This window comes from Oenanthe melanoleuca, chromosome 8 (assembly GCF_029582105.1).
Source record: "Oenanthe melanoleuca isolate GR-GAL-2019-014 chromosome 8, OMel1.0, whole genome shotgun sequence".
In the NCBI taxonomy this organism is placed as follows: Eukaryota; Metazoa; Chordata; class Aves; order Passeriformes; family Muscicapidae; genus Oenanthe; species Oenanthe melanoleuca.
The window spans coordinates 19,220,990-19,242,303 of record NC_079342.1 but is presented as its reverse complement, the minus strand read 5'-3'; the positions used below and the strand labels follow the sequence as shown (position 1 = coordinate 19,242,303).

Here is a 21,314-nt window from a genome sequence, read left to right as displayed (position 1 = left end):
CCGGGAAACGTTCGTTTCCGATTAATTTGCCTTTATCATTTCTCATCGATTCTGTTGCGGTGCTTTCACGTATTTTTATTTTTCCCCACGAATTTTGGGGCCAAAAAAGATGTTTTAAAAAAGGACCCCTGCTTCCGATTATCACAAGACGTCCTTCCCTCTCGATGAATATTTCTCTGCTCTCTGACCCAGGCACATAAATAAATGCGACCAAAGAATATTGTGCGAAAGCAGAAAGAAAATTCTGCGAGTATCGATCATAATATCAGCTGGATCTGGAGGGAGGCTCCAATATGTCTAATTTTCGTATAACAGAGAGTACTGCCCGTTTTTCATCGTGGGCAGCTGATAGCTCCTGAAATCAAACCCTGCAGGATTTCAGTGACGCTTTCTGAATATTTTTCCCCATCTCTCAGTGAGGCCAGTAAACGAATAGATCCTATCAATTTCTCGCCTTTTTTTTTCCCCCATGTGAGCGCCTGGGCGAGGGTTTGCCGAGCGAAGACGGAGTGGAAAGACCCGACAGCTCCACTCAGAGCCGTGGTTTCATTACCTCCACCAAAATGTGCAACACCTGCCTGCGGTTCGGGTAAATCCCCACCCTGGAAAGAAAGGGAAACGTGCCCACTGTTGGCAGCGCCGAAAAATAAAAAAGAAAAAAAGGAGAGGGTAGAGGGGGGAGAATTCTGCACAACCCGAAGCGGCGCCGTCCGCAGCCGGCTCACAGGCGGTTTGCGGCCGCGGAGCGGCTTCCTCCGGCCGGCCCCGACGGCGGAGCTGCCGCAGCGACACTCGCCCCGCGCCGAGCGCCCGCCCGGAGACACGGGCACAGCGGAGGATGCTCCGAACCGCCCCTCGGAGCGCCCGCGGGGCGGGGAAGGGCCGGGGCTGCAGGGTCTGCGGGCACCGCTCGGCCCCGGCCTCCTGAGGGCTGCCCGACCCTCCGGAGCTGCTCCCTCCCCCGCACACAACCTCTGCCCGGGGCGTCCTATTGCCGCCGCCACCCACATCTCAGCAGGGATGGTGAGGGTGGCATGCGGGACCACCCCGCAGCTTGGCCAGAGGTTCCCCAGCCCTGGCTGCCGCTGGAAAACGCGCTCGGGCTCGGGCTCGGGCTGGGTCTGGGCTGCCCAGGGTGGGAGGTTGTGCCAGTCGCTGCTCCCGGGGGGACCCGAGGTGCGGTCTCCCCACAGAAGCTGCGGTGGGGAAAAGCAGCCGAGATGGTGAGAAAGGACCGGCCGGAGCCGCCGGAGAGACGGGGAGGAGGCCGCGGAGGGTGTCCCCTACAGCAGGGCCGAGAGGGGGTCCCTGTCCCCAGACACGTATCCAGCTCCCTGGGGAGCCCCGGCAGAGCAGAGGTTTCTGCAGGGACACAGCCTGGGCTCAGCTCGCTCCCGCTCCAGGGAGGCCAGAAATGTTCTTTTTGACGATCTCCTGAGCTAAAGAGCAGTGAAAAACGTCCCTCTGAAGCGACCCTTTGGCAGGGACTTATTGAAAGACATACACAAAGTAGGAGCATGCCTGAGGAGAGATAGCAGACTCGTGGGACAGGGGAGAAAACGAAATTAAAACCGAGTTAAAAAGATGGATAAAAGAGAGAGGAAGGTGGGAAACCGAAATTAGCCTCCTTGTGAAACGTGTCGGGCTTCTCCGGAGCAATTGCAGAAGGGAGGCCTTTCCACTAGGGTGGATAAATTTACTCGTGTCCCACATGACCGAGGGTGGGGGACCCGGGGCGGGGGGGAAAGAGAAAGGTCATGGGATTGGGATTTGGGTTGTAAGTCACAGAGGAGACGTGGATTTCAGTGCCGCGTTAGGTGGCAGCGGCCTCTGGTTTTGCAAGAAAAGTAATTAAATAGGAGAGGGGAAAGAAAAAAAAAAATTAAATAAGAAAAAAAAATTAAGTGCGGGGAAAGAAAAGAAAAGAGAATTTCAGAAATAATACGGTGAAACCTCAGGGGGTTAGAGGTGAAACGGTGCTTTGGGGGAGCGTCTCTGGGAGACTCTGCTCGCCATGGGAAGGGATTGCGCCCCGCATGTCCCAGAGCCGGCGGTGGGTGCTCGGTTCTGCATCCCGCCCGGCCCCGGCTCTCTCGGCCGAGCCCGGTGCGCTCCTCTTGTTGCCTTTGTGGCCACGTTTCTCTCCTGGAACGAGGAGATCGCAGGGGCTCTGCGGGCCGAAGCGAAGGGGTCGGCACTGATTCCCCAGCGGACTCCCCTCTCTCTCCCCTCGCCCCTACGCACCCCATCAGGACCTGCCGCGTAAGTGGGGGGCCGTCTGGCTGGACCCTGACATTTTTCAGCCCCATGCCCAGAGGGGGAAGTTTTCCTTCTCTGTTTAGTTTGTTTCAATTTAAAGGGTAACGGCGGCACCTCCATCCCGGCCCCCAGCAGGGCTCCGCTCCCACCCGGCTGTGGAGCTCCCCCACACCCGAGGTCTTGTCCTCTGTCCCCCCTTGTCCCTCTGGTGAGGGCTGATGGATGGACATTATGGGGGGCCCCCCAGCTAATCTCGTCCGGGTGGGGGGGAAAAATTCCCACGGACTTTGCAGGGAGTGCAGCTGGAATGAAAGGCGATCGTGTGCCCCGCAGAAGGCTCTCACTGCTGAAGAGTGATTTGCGAGGGCGGGGGGTGAGCGGGGGCTCATCCACGGCTTCCCGAGTGCTCTCCGCTCGCCTCCGGCGGCGAGGGAAAGTGAAGTATCTGGGAATTTTTGTGAGAGTGAAAGGAATCGCCGGTGTTGTTTCAAGCCGTTTCAAACCCGCGGTACTGACGAAAGAGGAATCTAATTTCACTTAAAAGGCGAGCTAAAGCAGGGAAAACGAAATATGAATGAAATGGATAAAGACGCCCCCGAAAAGCGCTTCTCTGCCACCCTGCGTCATGGAGTCCGAGCCTCGATAACCAGAAAGGATTTAGGGTAGGAGAAACACCACTAAACCGATCATTAGGCAGATCCCAAGGCGCCGACACAAAGTGTCTCACAGAGAAACTGACGGACAAACTCATTACACCCCTTGGGTTTCCTTCCCGACCTCTCATCGGGGAGACCGTGTCCTCGCAGGTTTCATCTGCAGTGGCAGGGAGGGATGAGCGCGGTTCACGCCATACCCATGTACCTAATTCACCCGGATCCAGGGAAAGGGATGTGGGCAGCCAGGGCGCTTGGGAAGTGAGGAATCCGCCAGGAAAGGCCGCGGGCTCCAGGCTGCTCGGTACCGGCTGCCCAGTGGGGCCGAGACCCTTCCCGGCCAAAGGAGGGGCGCGTCCCGGTACTGTCCACCCGAGGATATCTTTAGCGTCTGAATGATGAGGAAGGATTAGAAACGCACGGATAAAACCCTGCCTCGTGTAGGTTTTGTGCTGTCCTGGATCTCAGCATCACCTGTTATGCCACGGGCTTGCGGTGCCAATGTACATACCATTTAAGAAATTATTAAAGTGTGAATTGGCCCCGCACAGGCTCCCCCGATGCAGGGGGGAGCGGGCACCGGCACAGCTCAGCCCTGCAACCCCGCATGAGTCCCGCAGCGACCTCCCCGGTAAATGCACCGGTGGAAAGGGGGTGTGGGGCGTGTGCTCCAGGGTCCCCGGATCCAAAAACTCGCCCTGAGCTGCTCCGCAGCCCACCGGGCACAGGCAGGGGAAGCGCTGAGCCCGCAGAGGCGCCCGCCGGAATCGCTCCTGGGTCAAAGGAGGGGATACCCCCCCAAGCTGCGGCCGAGAGAGAAATTCCCGGAGCGGACACAGCTGGAAATCTCCTGGACAGAGTGGGAAACCGGCCCTCGACGAACCCCAGAAGAAGTGGGTGAGGCAGGAGAGACAGACACGGAGAGAAAAGGGAGAAAAAAAGAAAGGGAGAAAGACGAAAAGAAGGCGAAAGAGAGTCGAAGCAAAAGAAATCGACAGGGTAAGAGCAAAAGGAAGAGGAAAAGAAAAAGAGGAAGAGGGAGAAAGACGAAAAAGCAGACAGAGAGAAAAACCAAAATAAATTAAGATAGTTAAAGAGGGGGAAAGGGAAAAACCAAAACACAAAGAAATTTAACAGGTTGGGGAGACAGGAAAGAAGGAAAGAAAAGAAAGAAAAAGAAAGAAGGAAAGAAAAGAAAGAAAAGAAAGAAAGAAAGAAAAGAAAGGAAAGAAAGGAAAGAAAGGAAGAAAGGAAGAAAGGAAGAAAGGAAGAAAGGAAGAAAGGAAGAAAGGAAGAAAGGAAGAAAGGAAGAAAGGAAGAAAGGAAGAAAGGAAGAAAGAAAGAAAGAAAGAAAGAAAGAAAGAAAGAAAGAAAGAAAGAAAGAAAGAAAGAGAAAATGAAAGAAAGAGGAAAATACTTATAGAAAGAGTGAAAGAAGGAAAGAAAGAAAGAAAGAAGATGGGAAATTACAAAGGAGAAATAAAAAGTAAAAAAAGGAGCGGATGAGAAATAAAAGGCGACGAAGAGGAAGAAGGAGAGACGAGCCGTAGTCCAGGAGGTGAGGGGAGAGCGCGGGGCCCCTGCCCCTCTCCTCGCCTGGCAGACGGACACAGGGGCGAGCACAGGTCCCTGACCTACCGCGAACATCTCGAGATTTCAAAACCAACTTAATTTCCAAAGCAATTTTCCCGCTGCTGAGCCGGCTGCGACAGCTCTTCCTGCTCTCTCCAGATTGGAAAACGGGAAATTTTTTTAATTTTTTTTTTTTTTTTTTTTTTTTTTTTTTTTTAAATCTCGTTTCTCTACGTTCTGCTCGGGGAACGAAAGAAACGAAAGAGAGATGGGAAGAGAAAGAAGATGCTGGAGGGCAATGTTTTCAGGTCGGGCACTGGGGCACAGAGAGATTGGACGTTATTATTAAATCCTAAATTCACCGTGAAAACGGGAGTTTTGCGCAGTCACAGGGAAAGGCCAGGGCAGTCCTGGAGGAAGGATCAAACTATTGGAAAAGATGTTCTTGATGTCTCAAGGTGGTTTTTATAATCCAGGATGATTTATTTTTGTTCGGAGCTGCGAGAAAGTAGAAAGAGAAAACAAAAAAACTACCGGAGAAAGGAATAAGATCTTGACCTTTCCTAATTCTCCAAATCAGCAGTAATGGAAAGCAGAAGGTGCCGGGGAAGAGGCAGGAGGCGAGGGCCGGCCGGGCCGGGGTCCCGCACCCACAGCCCGCAGCGGGCGAGGGAAGGGCCACTCGCTTCCCTCCTCGGGATCCGCACCACTTAACACGGGCTTAGTTAAGCGAAAGCAGAAAAAGAAATTACACACACACAGCCCTCCCGCTGTGGTCCCGACGGGGATATTCCGGGGCAGGATCGTTTTATCCCGCCCCGACAAACCCGAGGAGAATCCCCCGTTTTCCGCCTCTCTCGGGCTGCGCACACACGGAAATCCGCCGCGGAGTAACCGCGCAGAGAGCGGCGCGGTTTTGCTACAACCCTTTCATCTGACATATAGAAAGCAGAGGAGTGGGGGCACATTAAAAAAAAAAAAAAAAAGAACTCCATGAATGCGTGACCAAATCCAAAGCAAGGCAGGGGAATCCGCATGCCCACGGACCTACTCGGAAACAGCCGCCGATCCGAAAGGGAGAAGGGAAAAAAAAACCCTCAAACGCGCAGAAAAGGATCGGGCTCCTGGAGGGCTTTGCCCGGGGTTTAGCACTGACAAAACAACCCCCGAAAGCAGCTCCGAGAACCTGGGCTACGGAGCCTACACACGGGAGGGGAGGAAAAGGGAAATGCCAAGTCGCCTTTTTGGCCAGGGACTCCCAAGCAGCGACTGCAACAGCTAATTATTTTCCTTTCAGTGCTCGGTTATTGCTGGTGTCCTCCTCGCCTCCCCTCCAATAAATAAATAAAACCCTCCTTTAGGCAGCGAGGCGTGAAAAATGATCCTCGCTGAACGCTTAAAAATAACGTCCCGTGAAGATCGGGGCCGCGGAGCCAGCCAGCCCCGTAATTAGGGGCCATTATCCGGCCCGCCTAGCCGAGGCAAAATTTCTCGTGAAACCCCCGAACCGAGCCATGGCAGGGCATTCCAGAGCCAGGGGAGACCCCCGGATCGTTCCCCGCCGCCCCCCATTCCGGCGGACGGGGAGAGCCGGTCCCCGGGGCGCTCCCCCGAACCTCCCCGAGCCACGCAGACACTTGCAGGCAGCGTGAGACCCATCGGGGCACGGAACGAGCTGCGGTGCTACAGGGAAATTCAGGGAATGGGGGAAATTCTAATTTTACAGACGCTTGGAACGCTTCCCCCCAAAATAAAACCTCGACGGCGCTTGCACTCGCAGCCCTCGCAGGTCCGAGGCCGACCCTTCCTGCGTGGGTACCACGACTCCCGCTTCAGGAGGGGAATCCCCCCGCTCCCAAAGTCAGTTCAGTTCAATCCTGTCCGACGACCGCGGTTTAAAAATTCACAATGACTCCGCAAGGCAAAAGGAGATGAACGGAGCCGGGGAAAGGTGTCCCGGTCCCAGACACCCCCCCGACCCCCCTCTCCTGAGCGTGTGGGGGCAGGGGGCTCTCCGGGGAAACACCGCTTCCCTGCAGAGGACCCCCCTCCATCCCTTCCAGCCCTGAGACCACCAACTTGGAGATCCCACTGCAGCAGCGGCACTGCAGGGGCCACACGCCTCCTCCATCCCTACGGGCATCCACTGCCATTTCTTATCCGCTCCTGGCACCCTTGGCTCCTTTTCCTCCTGCGCTTCACAAACAAACAAGCCAAAAATTATTAAAAATCGCTACTTTATATTAAAATAACCAGCCCCCCTTCTGCCAGGCACACAACCACCACCCAGCCTCGCTGCACATCGCTTTCTTCCCTCGGATCCCGTCTCCTCAAAGCAGGCTCGGTTTTTAAAAGAGGCTGAACAAAGATAGCCCCGAGAGCAGCTATCAGCGCATTTTAACTTCATCAAAGACTTCAGGGGAGAGGGAGAGGAGGGGTCTGGCACCTTCTAGTAATGAGCTTGTCAGGAACACCCCTGCCAGAGCAATTGAACAATTTGCACACAAGCAAAAGAAAAGGAGAGTGGAGGGAGGGAGGAAGGGGAAATGCTACAAAAGCCCCTTCAATTTCCAACCATGTGCTTGGCAATCTGGAAAATAGATTCATTGGCCTCCTCTTTTCTCCCATGTCGAGTCTTGTAGCCCCTTTTGTAGGAGCTGGACATGAAAGGGAGACAACCAAGTGCCGGACACGAAGATCGCTTTTCAAAAGCAAATGTGTGTGAAGGCGAGATGTGAGACCGCTCGCTGCGGGGAGGCGGCACGTTCAGGAACAACATCAACAAACTGCGCGGAGGTTCGAGGTGGCACAGACAGGGGCAGCGGAGGGGGGATAAAAAAGGGATGGGTGGGAGAAGAGAAAAGAAAAGCCGATCCCCCCCTGCTCCCCGGCGCACACGGCCCGGCTCCTGCTCCTGCCTGAGCCCCGCACAAAGCCCCGCTGCCCGGGGACCGGCTCCGTCCCTGCTCCCTGCCTCGTACGACTCAGCTTTTTTTTTTCCTTTTCTCCTTCAGCTGACTGCCCGGTCAGAAAGGCCTCGATTCTTTCGATCAGGGTCCCTGCCAACAAACAAACCAAAGAGCCACGTTTGGTTCCTGAAATAAATAAATTTGAGGTGGGGGCGGCGAGGCGGGGAGAAGTTTGGAAGAGAAGGGAGCGCTTTAAGATGTTTATTTACTTTGTAAGTTGTTGCAAAATTTAGGCAGAGATCAAGTTTCATTCGGTCATTCAAATACTGCAGGCCCAAGGGGGACGTGTATGCGGGGGGGAAACCCTCCAACTTATTTTCTCATGTGTCAACTTTTCCAAACAAAATAAAAGGAGGTGGGGGAGGAGGGGGTGAATACGGGAGAACCTTTTTTCCCGGCCGCCACCTCCTTCCCCGTGAAAACACGCGGGGTATTTTTTGGAGTTTTTTTGGAGGGAGGAAAAATTTTTTTTTTTTCCCTGGGAGACACCAAAATCCAAGAACTAAAAAATAAAATTAACAACAACCGAAAATAAAAAAATTCTCCGGGGATTTTTTTGCTTGCCGGCCCGTGGACCTACAGCAGGGACCGCCAGGGTGGCCCGGGCCCGCAGCGCTGGGCAGGGGCGGCGCGGAGCAGCCCCGCGCAGGATGCGCCCCCGGCCGCGGAGGGGCCGCTCAGCCCCTGCCCAACACCCGGCAATCGCCGGCCCGAGGCCGGGAGCCTCTCGCTTCCCCGAGGCCCGAGCGGGGCTCTCGGCTCTCAGCGTGACAAAGGACATCGCAAAGAACGATTTGGATTGTTATTTGTTTTTTAACCAGGTCACAAACATTTATTAATTTACACCAACGGTGGACAAAATTCTGTTGCCTTTTCCACATCAAATTATTCACAGATTCTCTCAATAAAATAGATATGACGGATGCACAACCAGTGAAGAGTTAACTGGACTCCGCTCATTAGCTCCCGAATAATCTATATACAAATAATTACCAATACACCAAAAAACCCACGCACGGAGGGGGTGGGAAAACGGGGATTAAAAAAAAAAAATAGTATGGGAATTCTCCAAACTTCCTGACTGATCCGATTTGCTTTTAAACGTGCATTTGAATGTCTAATTGGGAAAAGGGAAAAAAAAAAAAAAAAAAAAAAAAAAGAGAGAGAAAAAAGAAAAAAAAATAAACCGCAGTCCTGAGTTTCACCGACTTTTCTTCTTCTTAAAAACAAAGAAACCTTAAACAGTGCCTTTTAAAACCAAGCCCGAAGCTTCAAAGAAACTAAAAATAAGATCGGACCATTAAAACATTTTCTTTGAGAGCAGGGGAGAGACAGACACACACGGCAAAGCCACCCGGCACAGAGACTTGCAGGAACGAAACCGGCTCGCTGCTACCGGGGCCGTCCGCGACTCCCCTGGCCGCTTTCCCAGGCGATCTGGGGGGACCCCCGCGGAAAACCCGCACCTCTCAAAGGAAACATTTCCGACCCTAAGACCGTTTCGTTCTTCACATGCCCCCCCTCCGCCCCTCACAAGACGTTGCGTGTTCAACCAGCCCAGGTCCCAGCTTATGTTACGGCCACTTTATAAATACGCTTTGGCGCTTGTAGGACCAAATCGTGTTATTCTTTCCCTCCTCCCGCCCTCCCGATTTATTGTTTTTTTTTTTTTTTTTCCCGAGCAAAGGGAGACAAACAAATCTGGATGCCACTGAGGCTGGAAATTAAGTAAAAATTAAAAAAAAAAAAAAAAAAAAAAAAAAAAGGAAATATTTCCTACCTTAAAACACAACAGGAGGAGATGGGGGGGGAGACACGGGGAGAGGGAAGGGGAGCAGTTTCGGAGGAGTGGGGGAGAGCTGGAAAGGGGCCGTTTGCTTCGCGACTCTCCCCCCCATCCCCCTCCCCTTACCCAGTCCCCAGCACACTTTAAAAATGACAGCTGCTGAGGGTTGTGATTTTACTGGAAAAGTTCTGGGCCGGCTGGAGGAGCGGCTCGTGTGCCAGGCTGACCTGGGGCTGTGCCGGGGCCAAGGCGGGGCTGAGCACGGCCAGGACCTGCGCCGGGGGGCCCGCCTGGCCGGCGGGGTAGGGCGCGGCGGGCGCGACGCTGGGGTTGGTGCTGGGCGGCGGGGGCACGGCCCCCCCGATGATGTTGTCTATGGAAAAAGAGGGCCGGGAGGGGTGGTTGGTGCCGCCGCTGCCGCCGCCGCCGCCGGCGGGCGAGGGGTCCGGCTTGAGGGTCTGGAGGAGGGCGGCGGGCAGGGCGGTGGGGCTCAGCTGGGGGTGGTAGAAGGACTTCCTGCAGTTCAGCTCGCCGCCCAGGAAGGAGGGCAGCCCCGAGGCGGCGGAGAAGACGGAGGCTGCGGCGGGAGGCGGCGGAGCCGGTAACGGGCAGTGCGGCGCCGGGAAGGGGAAGGCGCCCGCGGCGCCGCCGCCTCCGCCGCCGGGATGGTGGTGGTGGTGGTGGGGGTAACCCTGCAGCTGCAGGCCGTAGTTGTAGCCGTAGGGTCCGTAGGCGAAGCCGGGCAGGAAGGCGGCGGGGTCGGCGGCCCCGGCCCGCAGCAGCAGCTCGGGGTGCGGCGGGTGCAGCTGCTGCTGCCGCTTGAAGCGCTTCCTCCGGCGCAGGAAGCTCCCGTTGTCGAACATGTCGGCGGACTCGGGGTCCAGCGTCCAGTAGTTGCCCTTGCCCGGGTTGCCGGGCTCCCGGGGAATCTTGACGAAGCAGTCGTTGAGGGAGAGGTTGTGGCGGATGCTGTTCTGCCAGGCGGGGAACTTCTCCCGGTAGTACGGGAAGCGCCCGCTGATGAACTCGCAGATCTCGCTCAGCGTCAGCCGCTTCTTGGGGCTCTGTAGGATGGCCATGGTGATGAGGGCGATGTAGGAGTAGGGCGGCTTCACCAGCGGGTTCTTCCCCCCCGCGCCGCCGCCGCCGCCCGCGGGCGCCTTCTCTCCGGGCGCGGCGCCGCGGGCGCAGGCGGGCTCCGAGCCGCCGCCGGGGGACAGCCGCTCCGGGGACCCCCCCATGCGCGCCTTGGCGGCCCCGCTCCGCGGCAGCGCCAGCCCCAGCGGATCGCCGCCGTCCTCCTCGTCCTCCTCCTCCTCGTCCTCGTCCTCCTCCTCCTCGCTGTACTTGCCCCCATCCTGGGGCGGGCCCACCACGTCGATATCCGCGTCCTCCACCTCGGAGAGCGGCTCTTCCTCCGGGGAGCGCTCGGACATGATCCCGCAGCCGCCGCCGCCGCTGCTGCCCAAAGTCATTGTTGTGCGGCCGGGGCGGCCGGGGCCGGGCTCCCCCCCCCACCTAGCGGCGGCTCCCGGGATGGGCCCGGGGCCGTGCCGGAGGGCTGCGCCCGCCGCTGGGATCCGCGCCCCGGCGCCGCTGCGCTCCGCTCCGCGCCCCGCTCGCCGCGCCGCTGCTGGCGGGGCCGCGCTGCTGCCTGCGGGGTGGTGGCTGCGGAGGGAGGGGCGGCGGAGGGGGCGCGGGGCGGGGGCGGGGGGACGGGGCGCCCGTGGGCTGGGCAGGGCGCTTGGGAGCAGCGATAATAAATAATGGTGATAATGATAATAAAAGGAGAGAAACTGGAGGGGGAAATAAAAAAAGCGGGGGGGAAGCAAGGTTAAAAAAAAGAAAAGTGAGGTTTGCGACGGCTCCTTCTCTGGTTGGGGGGAGGGAGGGGGAGGGGGAAGGGAGGGGCAGGGGAAGAGGGAGGGGGGAGGGCAGAAGTGGGGAAGGCGGCTCCCCCCTCCCCACCCCTCCCGAGCTGGGACCCGGTGGAAACGCTCCCACACTGCGCCGGCTGCCAGCGCTCCCCAGGCCTTTATACGGCCGCCCCGGCATCACGTGGCGGCCGCCGCAGCCCCCAGGGGCACGGTGAGGGACTGCCCGGCCCGGCCCGGCCCCGGGGAGCGTGTCCCCCGCCCGAGATGCTTTCGAGGAAAGGCGATGCCTGCTCCCCTGGCGCTCGGATGCCCCGGGCTTCGTCTGGAGCCGGCTGCTATAGGAGGGGGGCGATGGACGCTGGATAAAGCCCCTCCCCGCCCCAGGCGCCCCGCGGTGCCGGGGGCTCTCAGACCCCATTCCTGCGCGATGCGACATTCGCCTTCCTCGGCCCGGGGGTCCGCGGAGGGTCCCTTCTCCCCCCGAGGGCTGCCCGTCCCCGATGCTGGGGGATGAACTGCAGACCTCGCCGACAGGGACCCTCACTCCGCCAGGACCGAGCCTTCGGCCCCCTTGAGGGGATGTGCGAATTTGGGGATCCCCGCTCCCCTTCTCCGCGCGCTTACGTCACCGACACGTCACCGAGGCAGGAGCACCCAGCCTGGAAACCCGCCTCCTCCGAGGCTCCCGCGGAAGGGATGCTGCGCCCGGCAGGTGCGGGCCGGAGGGCGAGGAGCAGCGCTCTGCCGAGCCGCTCCCCACGAGAGAAATAACCAAAGCAAAGGCTGTGCCTGTCCGCGGGCTGCTGGGACCGCGCCCGAGTCCTGCATCTCCGCCCGACGCGGCCGGCCCGGCCGGGTACCACTTTCCGAGGCGGCCCACCCACAGCCAGGCCCCTGGAGCCCTTCGGAAAGGGGAATATCCTGCGGCCTCGGGATCCCCTGAGTGCCGCTCTCCTGCCTCCGCTGCCCTGTCGGCTGGCAGGAGGGGGTGGTGGGCAGCAGGCACCCACCTTGTCGCGGGCTGCAAGCGAAGCGGCAGAATTTTCTTCTAAACAGAGGCACACGAGGTCCCCGGGAGCCTCCGCAGTGTCCCCGCGGGTGGCAGAGCCCCGCAGCCCCCCTTGCAGCTGCCCTGGCGCAGTCCGCATCTGAAGCTGCCCAGCCCATGTCCCATAGGTGGCTGTGACAACAAGTTGTCCCCATCTCTATCGCGGACACTTTAAACCACGCTCGCACGGTTAGGTTTTGGTTTGGTTTGTTGTTTTTTTCCCTTGGAAGCTCTGCAAACACGTATCTGCTTTCCCATGGGAGGATGCTTGGGGAGGGAGGAAGGGGATGGGTTCCTCCAAGGGGATACCATGAGGAGATGTCCCCCCGCCAGGGCTACGTTCGGCAGTGTGAGAATCCGCGGTGATGAATTGCCAGTCCCTGCCGTTAACAGGTGCGAGCATTTGGTGATAAAATCTCCAGCACTAATACTGGGGAGCCGGGCCAAACAGCTGCGCGGCCCCGCTTCCAAATGCCGGTCACAATTACTCAAGCCCTAACGACTCGGTGCACAGGCTCGGCGAATTCGGGGAGACCCCGACGAGAGGACAGAAGCGGACGTCTCCGTCCGCACATCTCCAGTGGAAGCAAAGATTTCAGAGCCGGAGCCTCTGCGCGGAGTCGGTCGCATCCTCTTTCCTCCAGCGCGGATATCGGGGAGAATTTCTCGATCGGAGGGGAAAAGTAGACGAGAAAACTGTGCTGAGAGTTTCTCGGGAAGGTGGGAAGTCTGTCCCGCGGGCGCGTGTCAGCTCTGGGGGAGCTTTCCTGAGGTTTCGCTTTTATACTTCTCCGATCCTCCTGACCTGTGTCTCCCTCTCATATGTTTGCGTGTATATCTATATTTGACTATACCAATATTTATTTTATTTATTTTCCCAATATTTTTTTCCATATATACATGTATGTATAGTTGTCTAACACGGAGAAATGCCTCGGAGATGCCGCATCTTTCCTACCAACATTGTTTAAACTCTCATTTCATGAGCCCGGTGGAAAGGCGATGGGAAGAACAAATGGAAGAGAGCGGAGAGGGAAAAGACTCGAGCCGCCTTCCATTTTTATTAAGTAAAATAATAGTTATGCCTCCCCTACATAAACGAAAGTGTCATAAAAAATTCCGAAGCAGCTGCCAGAGATTTCGACCACACACACAACGGGGCGATTGAATTTCCACTTGGTGCATTTCATGGCAGCGAGGAACCGCCGGGAGCTGCGTCTTGTGCCTCTGCAGGGCGGCGAAGGGGAGGGCGGGGGTGGGGGGCAGCAAAATGACGCGCTGCGAGCGGCCGGGGGCAGGGGACAGCGCCCGGGGGATGCTCCGGGGGAGAAGATGCTCGGCCGCCCCCCGCCCGCTGGCAGGGCGGCTGCCTCCCGATCGCTCCGTCTGCAGGCTGGTCCCGCACGGCTCGAAGTGAAACAGATGTGGGTGTCTGCTGCCTGCCCACCCCTGCGCCTCTCCCCCTGTCTGGAGAGGTGGGCAGACCTCGGGGGGAGCCCCCGGCGGCGAGGAACTCGGGGGGAGCCGCTTGCTGCTCTACTGATGGTCATGGGGACCCAGAGGAGGTGGAAAATGTACGGGGGAGGCAGAAGGGTTGATGCGAGGCGCTGCTGATGGGATGCGGCCGGTGCCTGGTCCTGCTCCCGCCTGGACCTGGGTCTCCCGCTCAGCATCGCGCACCCCGAGCGCCGCAGCTCGAGAGGCAGCGCGTCCCCATCACCCGGCACCGACACGATTTCTGCCTGCTTCAAGGCACAGTATGGTCCCCGTTTAAGTCGGGGATGACCCACAGTGGAACGAGAGTGAATGATTCCCTCTCTCTCCGTCTCCGAACGGCTTCTGTTCGCCCAGTCGGTCTCAGCCTCGGCTTTGCCACTCATGATCGGCTGCAGAAACAAATCAAAACGAGAAAAAGTACCTAAACTACACCCGTCCCGAGATGATTTAGAAAAGGGAAAACCTGGAATGAAACAAACCAGATGGTCGGATCCCAGAAACGGTGCGCACACACACACACACACACACACACACAAAAAAACTCCCGGCCGTGCATCCACACGCGGAGCGACGGGCGCGTTTTAATGTGCGCCGGGCTAAGAAATTATGAGGTCTCTCGAAAGAAAAACCCTATTGATCTACCCGAAAAGATCGCTTTGCCATCGTCCCACTGAGCCCGGGCAAGCTAGGCTGGGAGGGAAGCATTTTTCCTTGGGCAGATTTTTAATTTTTTTGCTCTCCTCTCTGCAGTATTTCCTTACAGACAGCGTCGCTTCCCGTTTGAACTCAATTCTGCTTTATATTTCACATTAAATTGAGGAATCAAACGTGCGTGGGGATGAGTGCTGCTGGAGTGGAGAGAGGCTCCAGAAAGTCTCAAAAGTAGTGGGAAAAAAAAAAAAAAAAAAAAAAAGGCCATCAACGGATCATTATGATTTTTTTTTTTCTTATTTAAATTGATTTTCACTGTCTTTCCTGCCTGTCTCAATGAGGTGTTTGACCCAGGCGTGTGAGGTCGGTTTTTGATGCCCTGCTGACGGCTTCAGCAGGTGGATCCCCACGGCCGAAGTTTTCCCCGGCTGTCCCAGTGCCTCCTCCCGGGTCGGAGCTCCTGAAAGCCGCAAAACTGGCCACAAAGACCAGGCACCCTTTTTTATTTTTTTCTCACAGGGAAAAACTCTTTTTTTCCCTGATCCTCTTTTCCCTTGACCAGACCGTTGTTCGTGGGGGTGTAGTCGGAGGGCAGGACACGAAGCCCGAAGCGCCGCAGGGCGCGATCGCTGCTCCTGCCCTGGCGCCGCTCATGCCCACGCCTTAGGGAGCCGGTCCTTCCCGGAGCATCTCCTGGCTCGGGGTTTAGCGGGGGGGAACCCCGGGAAATGAACCCTTGGGAATTGTGGAAAGTTCAGCTCCAGCCCAGCCAATGTTGCTCCCAGACCCTTCCAGATGATCTGTTTGGTTTGTGATCCATAATCGTTCTTGTTGCTTCTGCCGAGCAGCATCTAAATTCGTTTATTCTGATGAGAACTGCATCTATAAGTCCCCCAAGGCTCAGTGATGGATTTTTCTTTATTACCTCGTTATCAAGCTTGGCTGACCTCTAACTTCTCTGAAAACATGAACAAGACAGACCTGCTGCTGCCTGGGCTGCCCCAGGGGGCTCTTTTTCCACTTATGTGATTTCCTTTGATATTATTTCTCTTCTTTCCATATCCAAGGCTCAGACCTTCAGTGCTCCCTGCAGTTCAACTCTTTTTCCAGCCCCGCACTGCCAGCTCCCAGCTCGCAAAGATCAGTTTGCAGCCTGCACACCACGAGCTCCCAGCACAGGGAGGTCAGTGGGAATGGTGGTGGCAGATAGTGAGAGATATATGAAATCCCCAGGTTGGAAACCACCGGAGCCGAGTGCCAATATCCATCCCTGCAGCGTTCAGATGTTGGACAGCTCGGGTTTGTTGACTTGACTTTTCAAATGTAGGTGTCTCAAAATCCACACCAAAAAAGGTCTGGATTTCAATGAAGGCTTTTCCCAGGAACCCTATGTGCAGGGCTGAGTACCCACGAAACTTTGGAGCACAATTTTCCCTGTCTTTTCTCCTCCCCAGACAAGTGGGAAATATGTTAAAAACACATTTATTTAAGTGCTATGATCTGAGTTTAGGACCTTCGTTTCATACCATTCTTCAGTGATCTGACATGAAAAGAGATACACACACTTACATGACTCAGAGGAACACAGCATTTTCAAGCCATAAACCACCAGGTGCACTTTTGAGACTCACCAAAGCCAGCTCTCCTGATTGCCATAAAAAACACATTAGCCAAAGGCTGATGTATGTGGAAGGCAATTATGCTCTGGCACATGGCAATGTGTATAGAACAGCCTGGTAACTGTGCCTACCACACAAGGAAAAATATCCCTGTGAAAATAAGCCTGCTAAATCACTTCATTCTTTCCAAAATCCTCTGAAAATAGAAGGAAGGATTTTTAGGGGTTTCCTGGGAGGTGAGGGATATATGTGGGAGCGAATCAGATTTTCCAAAAGTGGGTGCACCAGTACAAGAACCTAAATAAATGGCCAGATCCACAAGGATTTAGAAACTCATGATGAGGTTTCTGAGTCCAGGTTTTCCATGTTAGCATCTGATCATGCCAAACTTGTCCAGGAAATCCCTGAAGCTGAGTTTTCTGCCTTCAGCAGTTCAGCAGCTCATGCCCACCTCACACACTGAGATCACTAAAGTCCACTTCTGCCAAAAGTGCCAGTTGAGGGCCTTCAACTTGGGTGCCAGAAGGAATACAGAGAGGGCCTTCAAAGGAGGAAATGACAGAGAAGGTGGAAAATTACTGGCTTGATCAGTATAAAAACTTTTAGCTTTTTTTTTTCCCCCATGTAGAAGAAGGTAGGAGTCCGTGAGGAAGTATCCAGCAATCTCCAGCTGGGGATCAGATCTAGGTCCATCCGATATATCCTTCTGAAAAATCAGCCCTGCATGTACATGCTGATACCTTTGGAGCTGCCTAACAAAGAACTTCATAAATATATTTTGTCTCCTGACCTTATATAAGATTGCACAGAAATATAGCACAGGGCTCCTTTTCCCTGTTCCCATCTCAAGAAGGAGTTGAATAAAGAGAGAGAAAAATTTGCAACCCAAAGTATGGGAAGAGATGTGAGGCATCTCACACATGTAGAGAGCAGAGGCAGAACCAAACCCCTTAACCCTCTCCCTTTATCTACTGAAGGACTGTCAGGGGGAAAAATTATTAAACTGTACCACTTTAATATTGTGGCTGAATCTGCACAGAAGGGTGAATCTCATCTCCAGACAGGTGTGAAATTCTGTTCCTTTCTTCAAACCACCAGAAGAAATTGCTACCCTGAGCTGCACAGGGGCAAGAGAGGGGAAACCTTGTCAACACACTGATTAAAATTAATCCAGCCATTCTGGGGATGTTGAGGCTTCACATACACACACATCCCCACTTCTTTCACTTACTGCAGGTAAGCCTCTGCTTATTCTTTCTGGGAAGAGGAAAATGGATCACTCACATGGAAGAAGCAACACTGAGGGCTGATGAAGGAAAAGCTGATATTTCACATCTGGCTTTATGTTACTTGGAAATTTCTATGATTTCTTCAAGATGGATATTTAGCATCACCCAGCTAACTGGATCCCAGCAGTGCTCAACATGAAATGCCTTTTCTTATTACCATTTTCCAGGCTTTTGTATAGTCTAGCTATTGAGCATTCAAATTGTGATGTAAGAGGACATAAGTTATCTGTTCCCTGGAAACACATCACTGGGGTCCTGCAGGGATGCAGGCTGGTGGGCTTCCCTCCCAGTGCAGAGATAAGCGTGCCATCTAGAGGAAATCCCTTTTATTGCCAGCACTGGCAACTGAAAATTATCCAATAAAGCATAATTAACCTCTGGCTCCAGAGAAAATCCTCCACCCGTGCCCTGCTGCTCTGAGCTGCTGCACAGGCACGCTGTGGCAGGCTGGTGATGCACTGAGGCATTGGGGTGGTTTGGGAAGGTCCTGAGTGCTTAGGGACTGCTTGAATCTGTTTCCTAGAGGGACCCCATTCAGAGGTTTCCTCCCAAATTTGCCCTGAACCGGGACACACACCCTATATGGGTGTAAAGGAAAAGTGCTACCTACTCCCCAGCAGGTAGCTGTCTTGTAAATATGGGAATCTTTGCAAAAAACAAAAACAGAGATGGAGAAAGAACAGGGAAAATCTCACAGTAGAGAAACCTTATTCTGCAGGAAAAGCAGCTGCATGCCTAAGCAGGGATTATTTGGAGAAGAGCTGTTATTGCATTGATTTGTTCATATTCTGCAAGATTTATATATATCTGCATTTCATCACTTTTACTGAAAATTATCCTCATTTTCCATACCATCTAAGAGGCTCTCCAAGACATTGTTCTTTGGTACACTCAATCAAGCCTGAACTCCAGCAACACTCGCAGCACTTTTTAGGTTTTGATGGTGATTTTTTTTCCATTTTGCAACCTCCTCACCTTCTACCCACACCTGTGGACTCTCAGGCTCCACTCATGGCTTGGAGATGCTGCTCAGTTATTCTCTCCCCCAGCTCCATGGCAGGGAGGGGAGGTGTGGATGTTGCCGTGGCTCACAGCAGGTTTTTGTCACTCACATGGAGCAAAGGGTTTCATGGCAGTGCCCTGGGAGTTTGTGCACTTTATACATCTCTTATTTCCTGTCATTACTGAGAAGAGCCTAGTTGCAATAAAAATCTGGGCTCCAATCCTACAAACACTTATGCCTGAGCTTAACTCTAAGCACGTGAGCCGTCAAAGGGGACTATTCATGTGCTTAAAATTTAAGCATGTTCTTAAGCGCCTGTAGGCCTGGAGTCTGTCAGTGGAGGGATTTGTGCCTTAAGCCCATATTCTGGGTCATTCTCCTTTTCATGTCTTCTCTGCCATCTCAGAAGATGCTTCAACAGGGAATTTTCAAGTTCTTCAATAAACTTTGTCTTCCAGAGCAGACTGGATTCTTGCCTATTCTATGGGGCAATTCTCCTCTGTTGCCTCCCCTCCCCCTGTGAGCGATAATCCTGTGCTATTTCATGCTTGGCCAGACAATTAAGCCCTCTTGCTGCTTGGCTCTGTCTTTGTTATGTATAATTGTTCCAAATAATTAGCCACTATTGCACGCTATTCTGAAACTACTTTGTATTGCAATTATACTTAGAGGGTGAGCATCAGCTCGGGGAGAATCCAAGCAGCAGACAGCCTGGAAAGAAAGGGCTTCGAGCCGGGGGAGGATGGATACGTGCTTAAACCAACACTGGGGAAAACCTAACAATAAGTAACCAGGGAGGAGCAAACGCTGCTTGGAGAGGCTCTGTGGCTGGTGGGGTCTGGGCAGGAGAGCTGAGGGTGGCCCCAGGGTGTGGGTGTCACCTGGCTGCCACCTCGTGGGTGCTGCCCCCAGTGCAGCAGCCAGAACCACACCCTGCTCCCATCGCTGCCATGGTGACCTGGCAGGAGCATCTTGACCAAGTGGCCAGTTTAGCCATCTCTAGGGAGCACAAAGCTCTGCTGGGGTGTGTTTGGGGTCTGGCAAGAAAATGTTCCCTCCTAATTGTGTCTTTGGGATGGCAAAACTTGTGATTTCTTGAGGGTGAAGGGTCTGGTTGAGATTGGTTTGGCAGCCTCCTGCTTTCCTATGGGTAAACACATCTCTGTTACAGAGGAGTGCTGGATGGAATGCTCTTGGGAGGGAGTTAGAGCTTCATATAAGCATCTTTCTGAAACTGAAAATGATGAGGCACAGCAGAGTCCCCTCAGCAATACTCAGACTCCTGTCTTTCAAGCATAGGACATCTGGAAAAGGTATAACCAAGACATGAGTCGGCCTGACCTGCACAGGTAAACTAATTTCTCTTCTGAAACCCATGGCCTGCTCTGAGTGAAGAGCCAGGGTGGTCAGTGAGCTTGGACAATTTTGTGCTTTTTGAGGTCCATTTGCTCCAGCCAGATTAGATCACTTGAAACCTCCTGGAAATCTACAGATTTGATTTGGCTCCCAACACCTGATTAGCAGGAGAGTTCTAAAACCAAGATAAGATGATCCTGGTGCAGATGGAAAGCACCCAAAATGTCTGAGACCATCAGGCCCATTCTCTGCAGAGGTCATACCTTGCTGCCTTTGGCTCAGCAGTTCTGATGCAAATAGAAAATTAACTTTTCCCAGGCACACATGCAAGTGGCTCAGGTGCACTTTTTCTCCATGCAGCACCCCAAGCTGCCAGAAACCAGAGCTGTTTGCTGGTGCTGGGATGGCACAGTTGATTCATTACATTCCTAAACCCAACTGCTGCAGTGTAACCAGTTCAGCAACCACAGTACAAAGGCTGTGAAATGACTGCACCCCAGGTCTCCCCCAAGAGCTTGTAGGTGTTGTGCTGCCAGTGCTCAGGCTCTGCTGATTTGCCTGGCACTTTGGGTGTGTTAAGAGCCAGGCCAGCCCCAGCTCTGCCATTCAACCACCGTGTAGCACATTTCAAACACAAAGTCAGGCTGCCAAGCAGGCTGGCTGCTGCAGAGGAGTGATCTGTCATCACCAACCCCTCCCCTTCCATCCAGGGCATTGATTCTCTGTGCTTCCACTCATTTCCCTATTTTCACTCCAGGGAGAAGAGCTGCTGGGACAGCCAACACAGCCCAATCCTGTATCCTGTGCCCAGCCATGGCTTAGGAGAGGGGTAAAAGAAGGTATAGCCAGAGAAATCTTTGTCACTGTGAGGCTAGGAAGTGGCAAAAGAATACAGCAACATGACTTGTCTTCCAAGCAGCAAGAAGGAGCGAGCAGTTTATTGAAAAGCCATGGCATATATATAAGGGAGATCACAAAAAACAAGGTAGAAAAGACTCACTGGTCAAAGAAGGCAACCCCTCTGAAAACATTCTTTCTGCAAAATATCAAGAGACACTCACACAACTCAGTGATCAACACCAGGTGTCTATCTGTGTTTTCTTTCTACCTTTCCTTGTTTTGTCTCTGAGAAAGATTCCCCCAGCCTAGGAAAGATTCAGGCTGGAGCTGCGAAAAGTCAACAACCTGAGAAAAAACCAGATTAGGTTCCCCACGAGCCTTCAGCAGTGTCCACAAATCTTCTCTTAAAAAAAAAAAAAAAATCTTCCCACAAATAATATCTTCCCTTAAAGGTGTTTTAAGCCAGCAGGTTGTATCCAGCCCAGCGTGTTTCATAACCACCCTCCCCGCTGTCCTGATGCCTGCCAGCCGTGAGCAGGACCTCAAGGGCCGGGATGCTGCCGGTACGTGCTGAGCATCCCCCCGGGAGCCGGGAGCCGCTTCCCAGGGCTTTCCACTGGAGGTCAGTGTTGGCCTGAGCACGCTGCTGTCACTCGGGCCATCTCGCCCCTGCCACCCCCGGAGTGAAGCGGCGGAGGGCAGCGCAGCGTTTATCTCGCCCTGTACAAACACAGCAGCTCCATCAGCTGCTCCTGTCCTCACAGGAACTTTGCGAATGTAAAGGATCTAAACAAACCACAGCAGCAGTGGTGATCGGTCCCCGACACCCCGAGACGTAGCTCAGAGCTCGGGCAGTGCTGACTCCCAGATCCTAATTTGTTAAAAACTCATTGTT

The 21,314-nt window shown here is 54.4% G+C and overlaps 1 protein-coding gene and 1 long non-coding RNA gene across 2 annotated transcripts in view; both read right to left on the bottom strand.

Moving 5' to 3' along the window:
- Positions 1-8,646: 8,646 nt before the first annotated feature.
- On the bottom strand, positions 8,647-10,839 carry FOXD2 (forkhead box D2). The gene is given in 3 exon segments (XM_056497322.1): positions 8,647-9,883; positions 9,885-9,928; positions 9,931-10,839. Coding segments are annotated over 3 exon segments (1,329 nt in total). The 5' UTR covers positions 10,715-10,839; the 3' UTR covers positions 8,647-9,382.
- A 2,366-nt stretch (positions 10,840-13,205) lies between these two features.
- The window catches only part of LOC130256070 (uncharacterized), a 38,892-nt gene continuing 30,783 nt past the window's right edge, over positions 13,206-21,314 (bottom strand). Inside the window, exon 3 of the long non-coding RNA XR_008841052.1 lies at positions 13,206-14,050. This is a non-coding gene — a long non-coding RNA (uncharacterized LOC130256070). The remainder of the gene's footprint in view (positions 14,051-21,314) is intronic.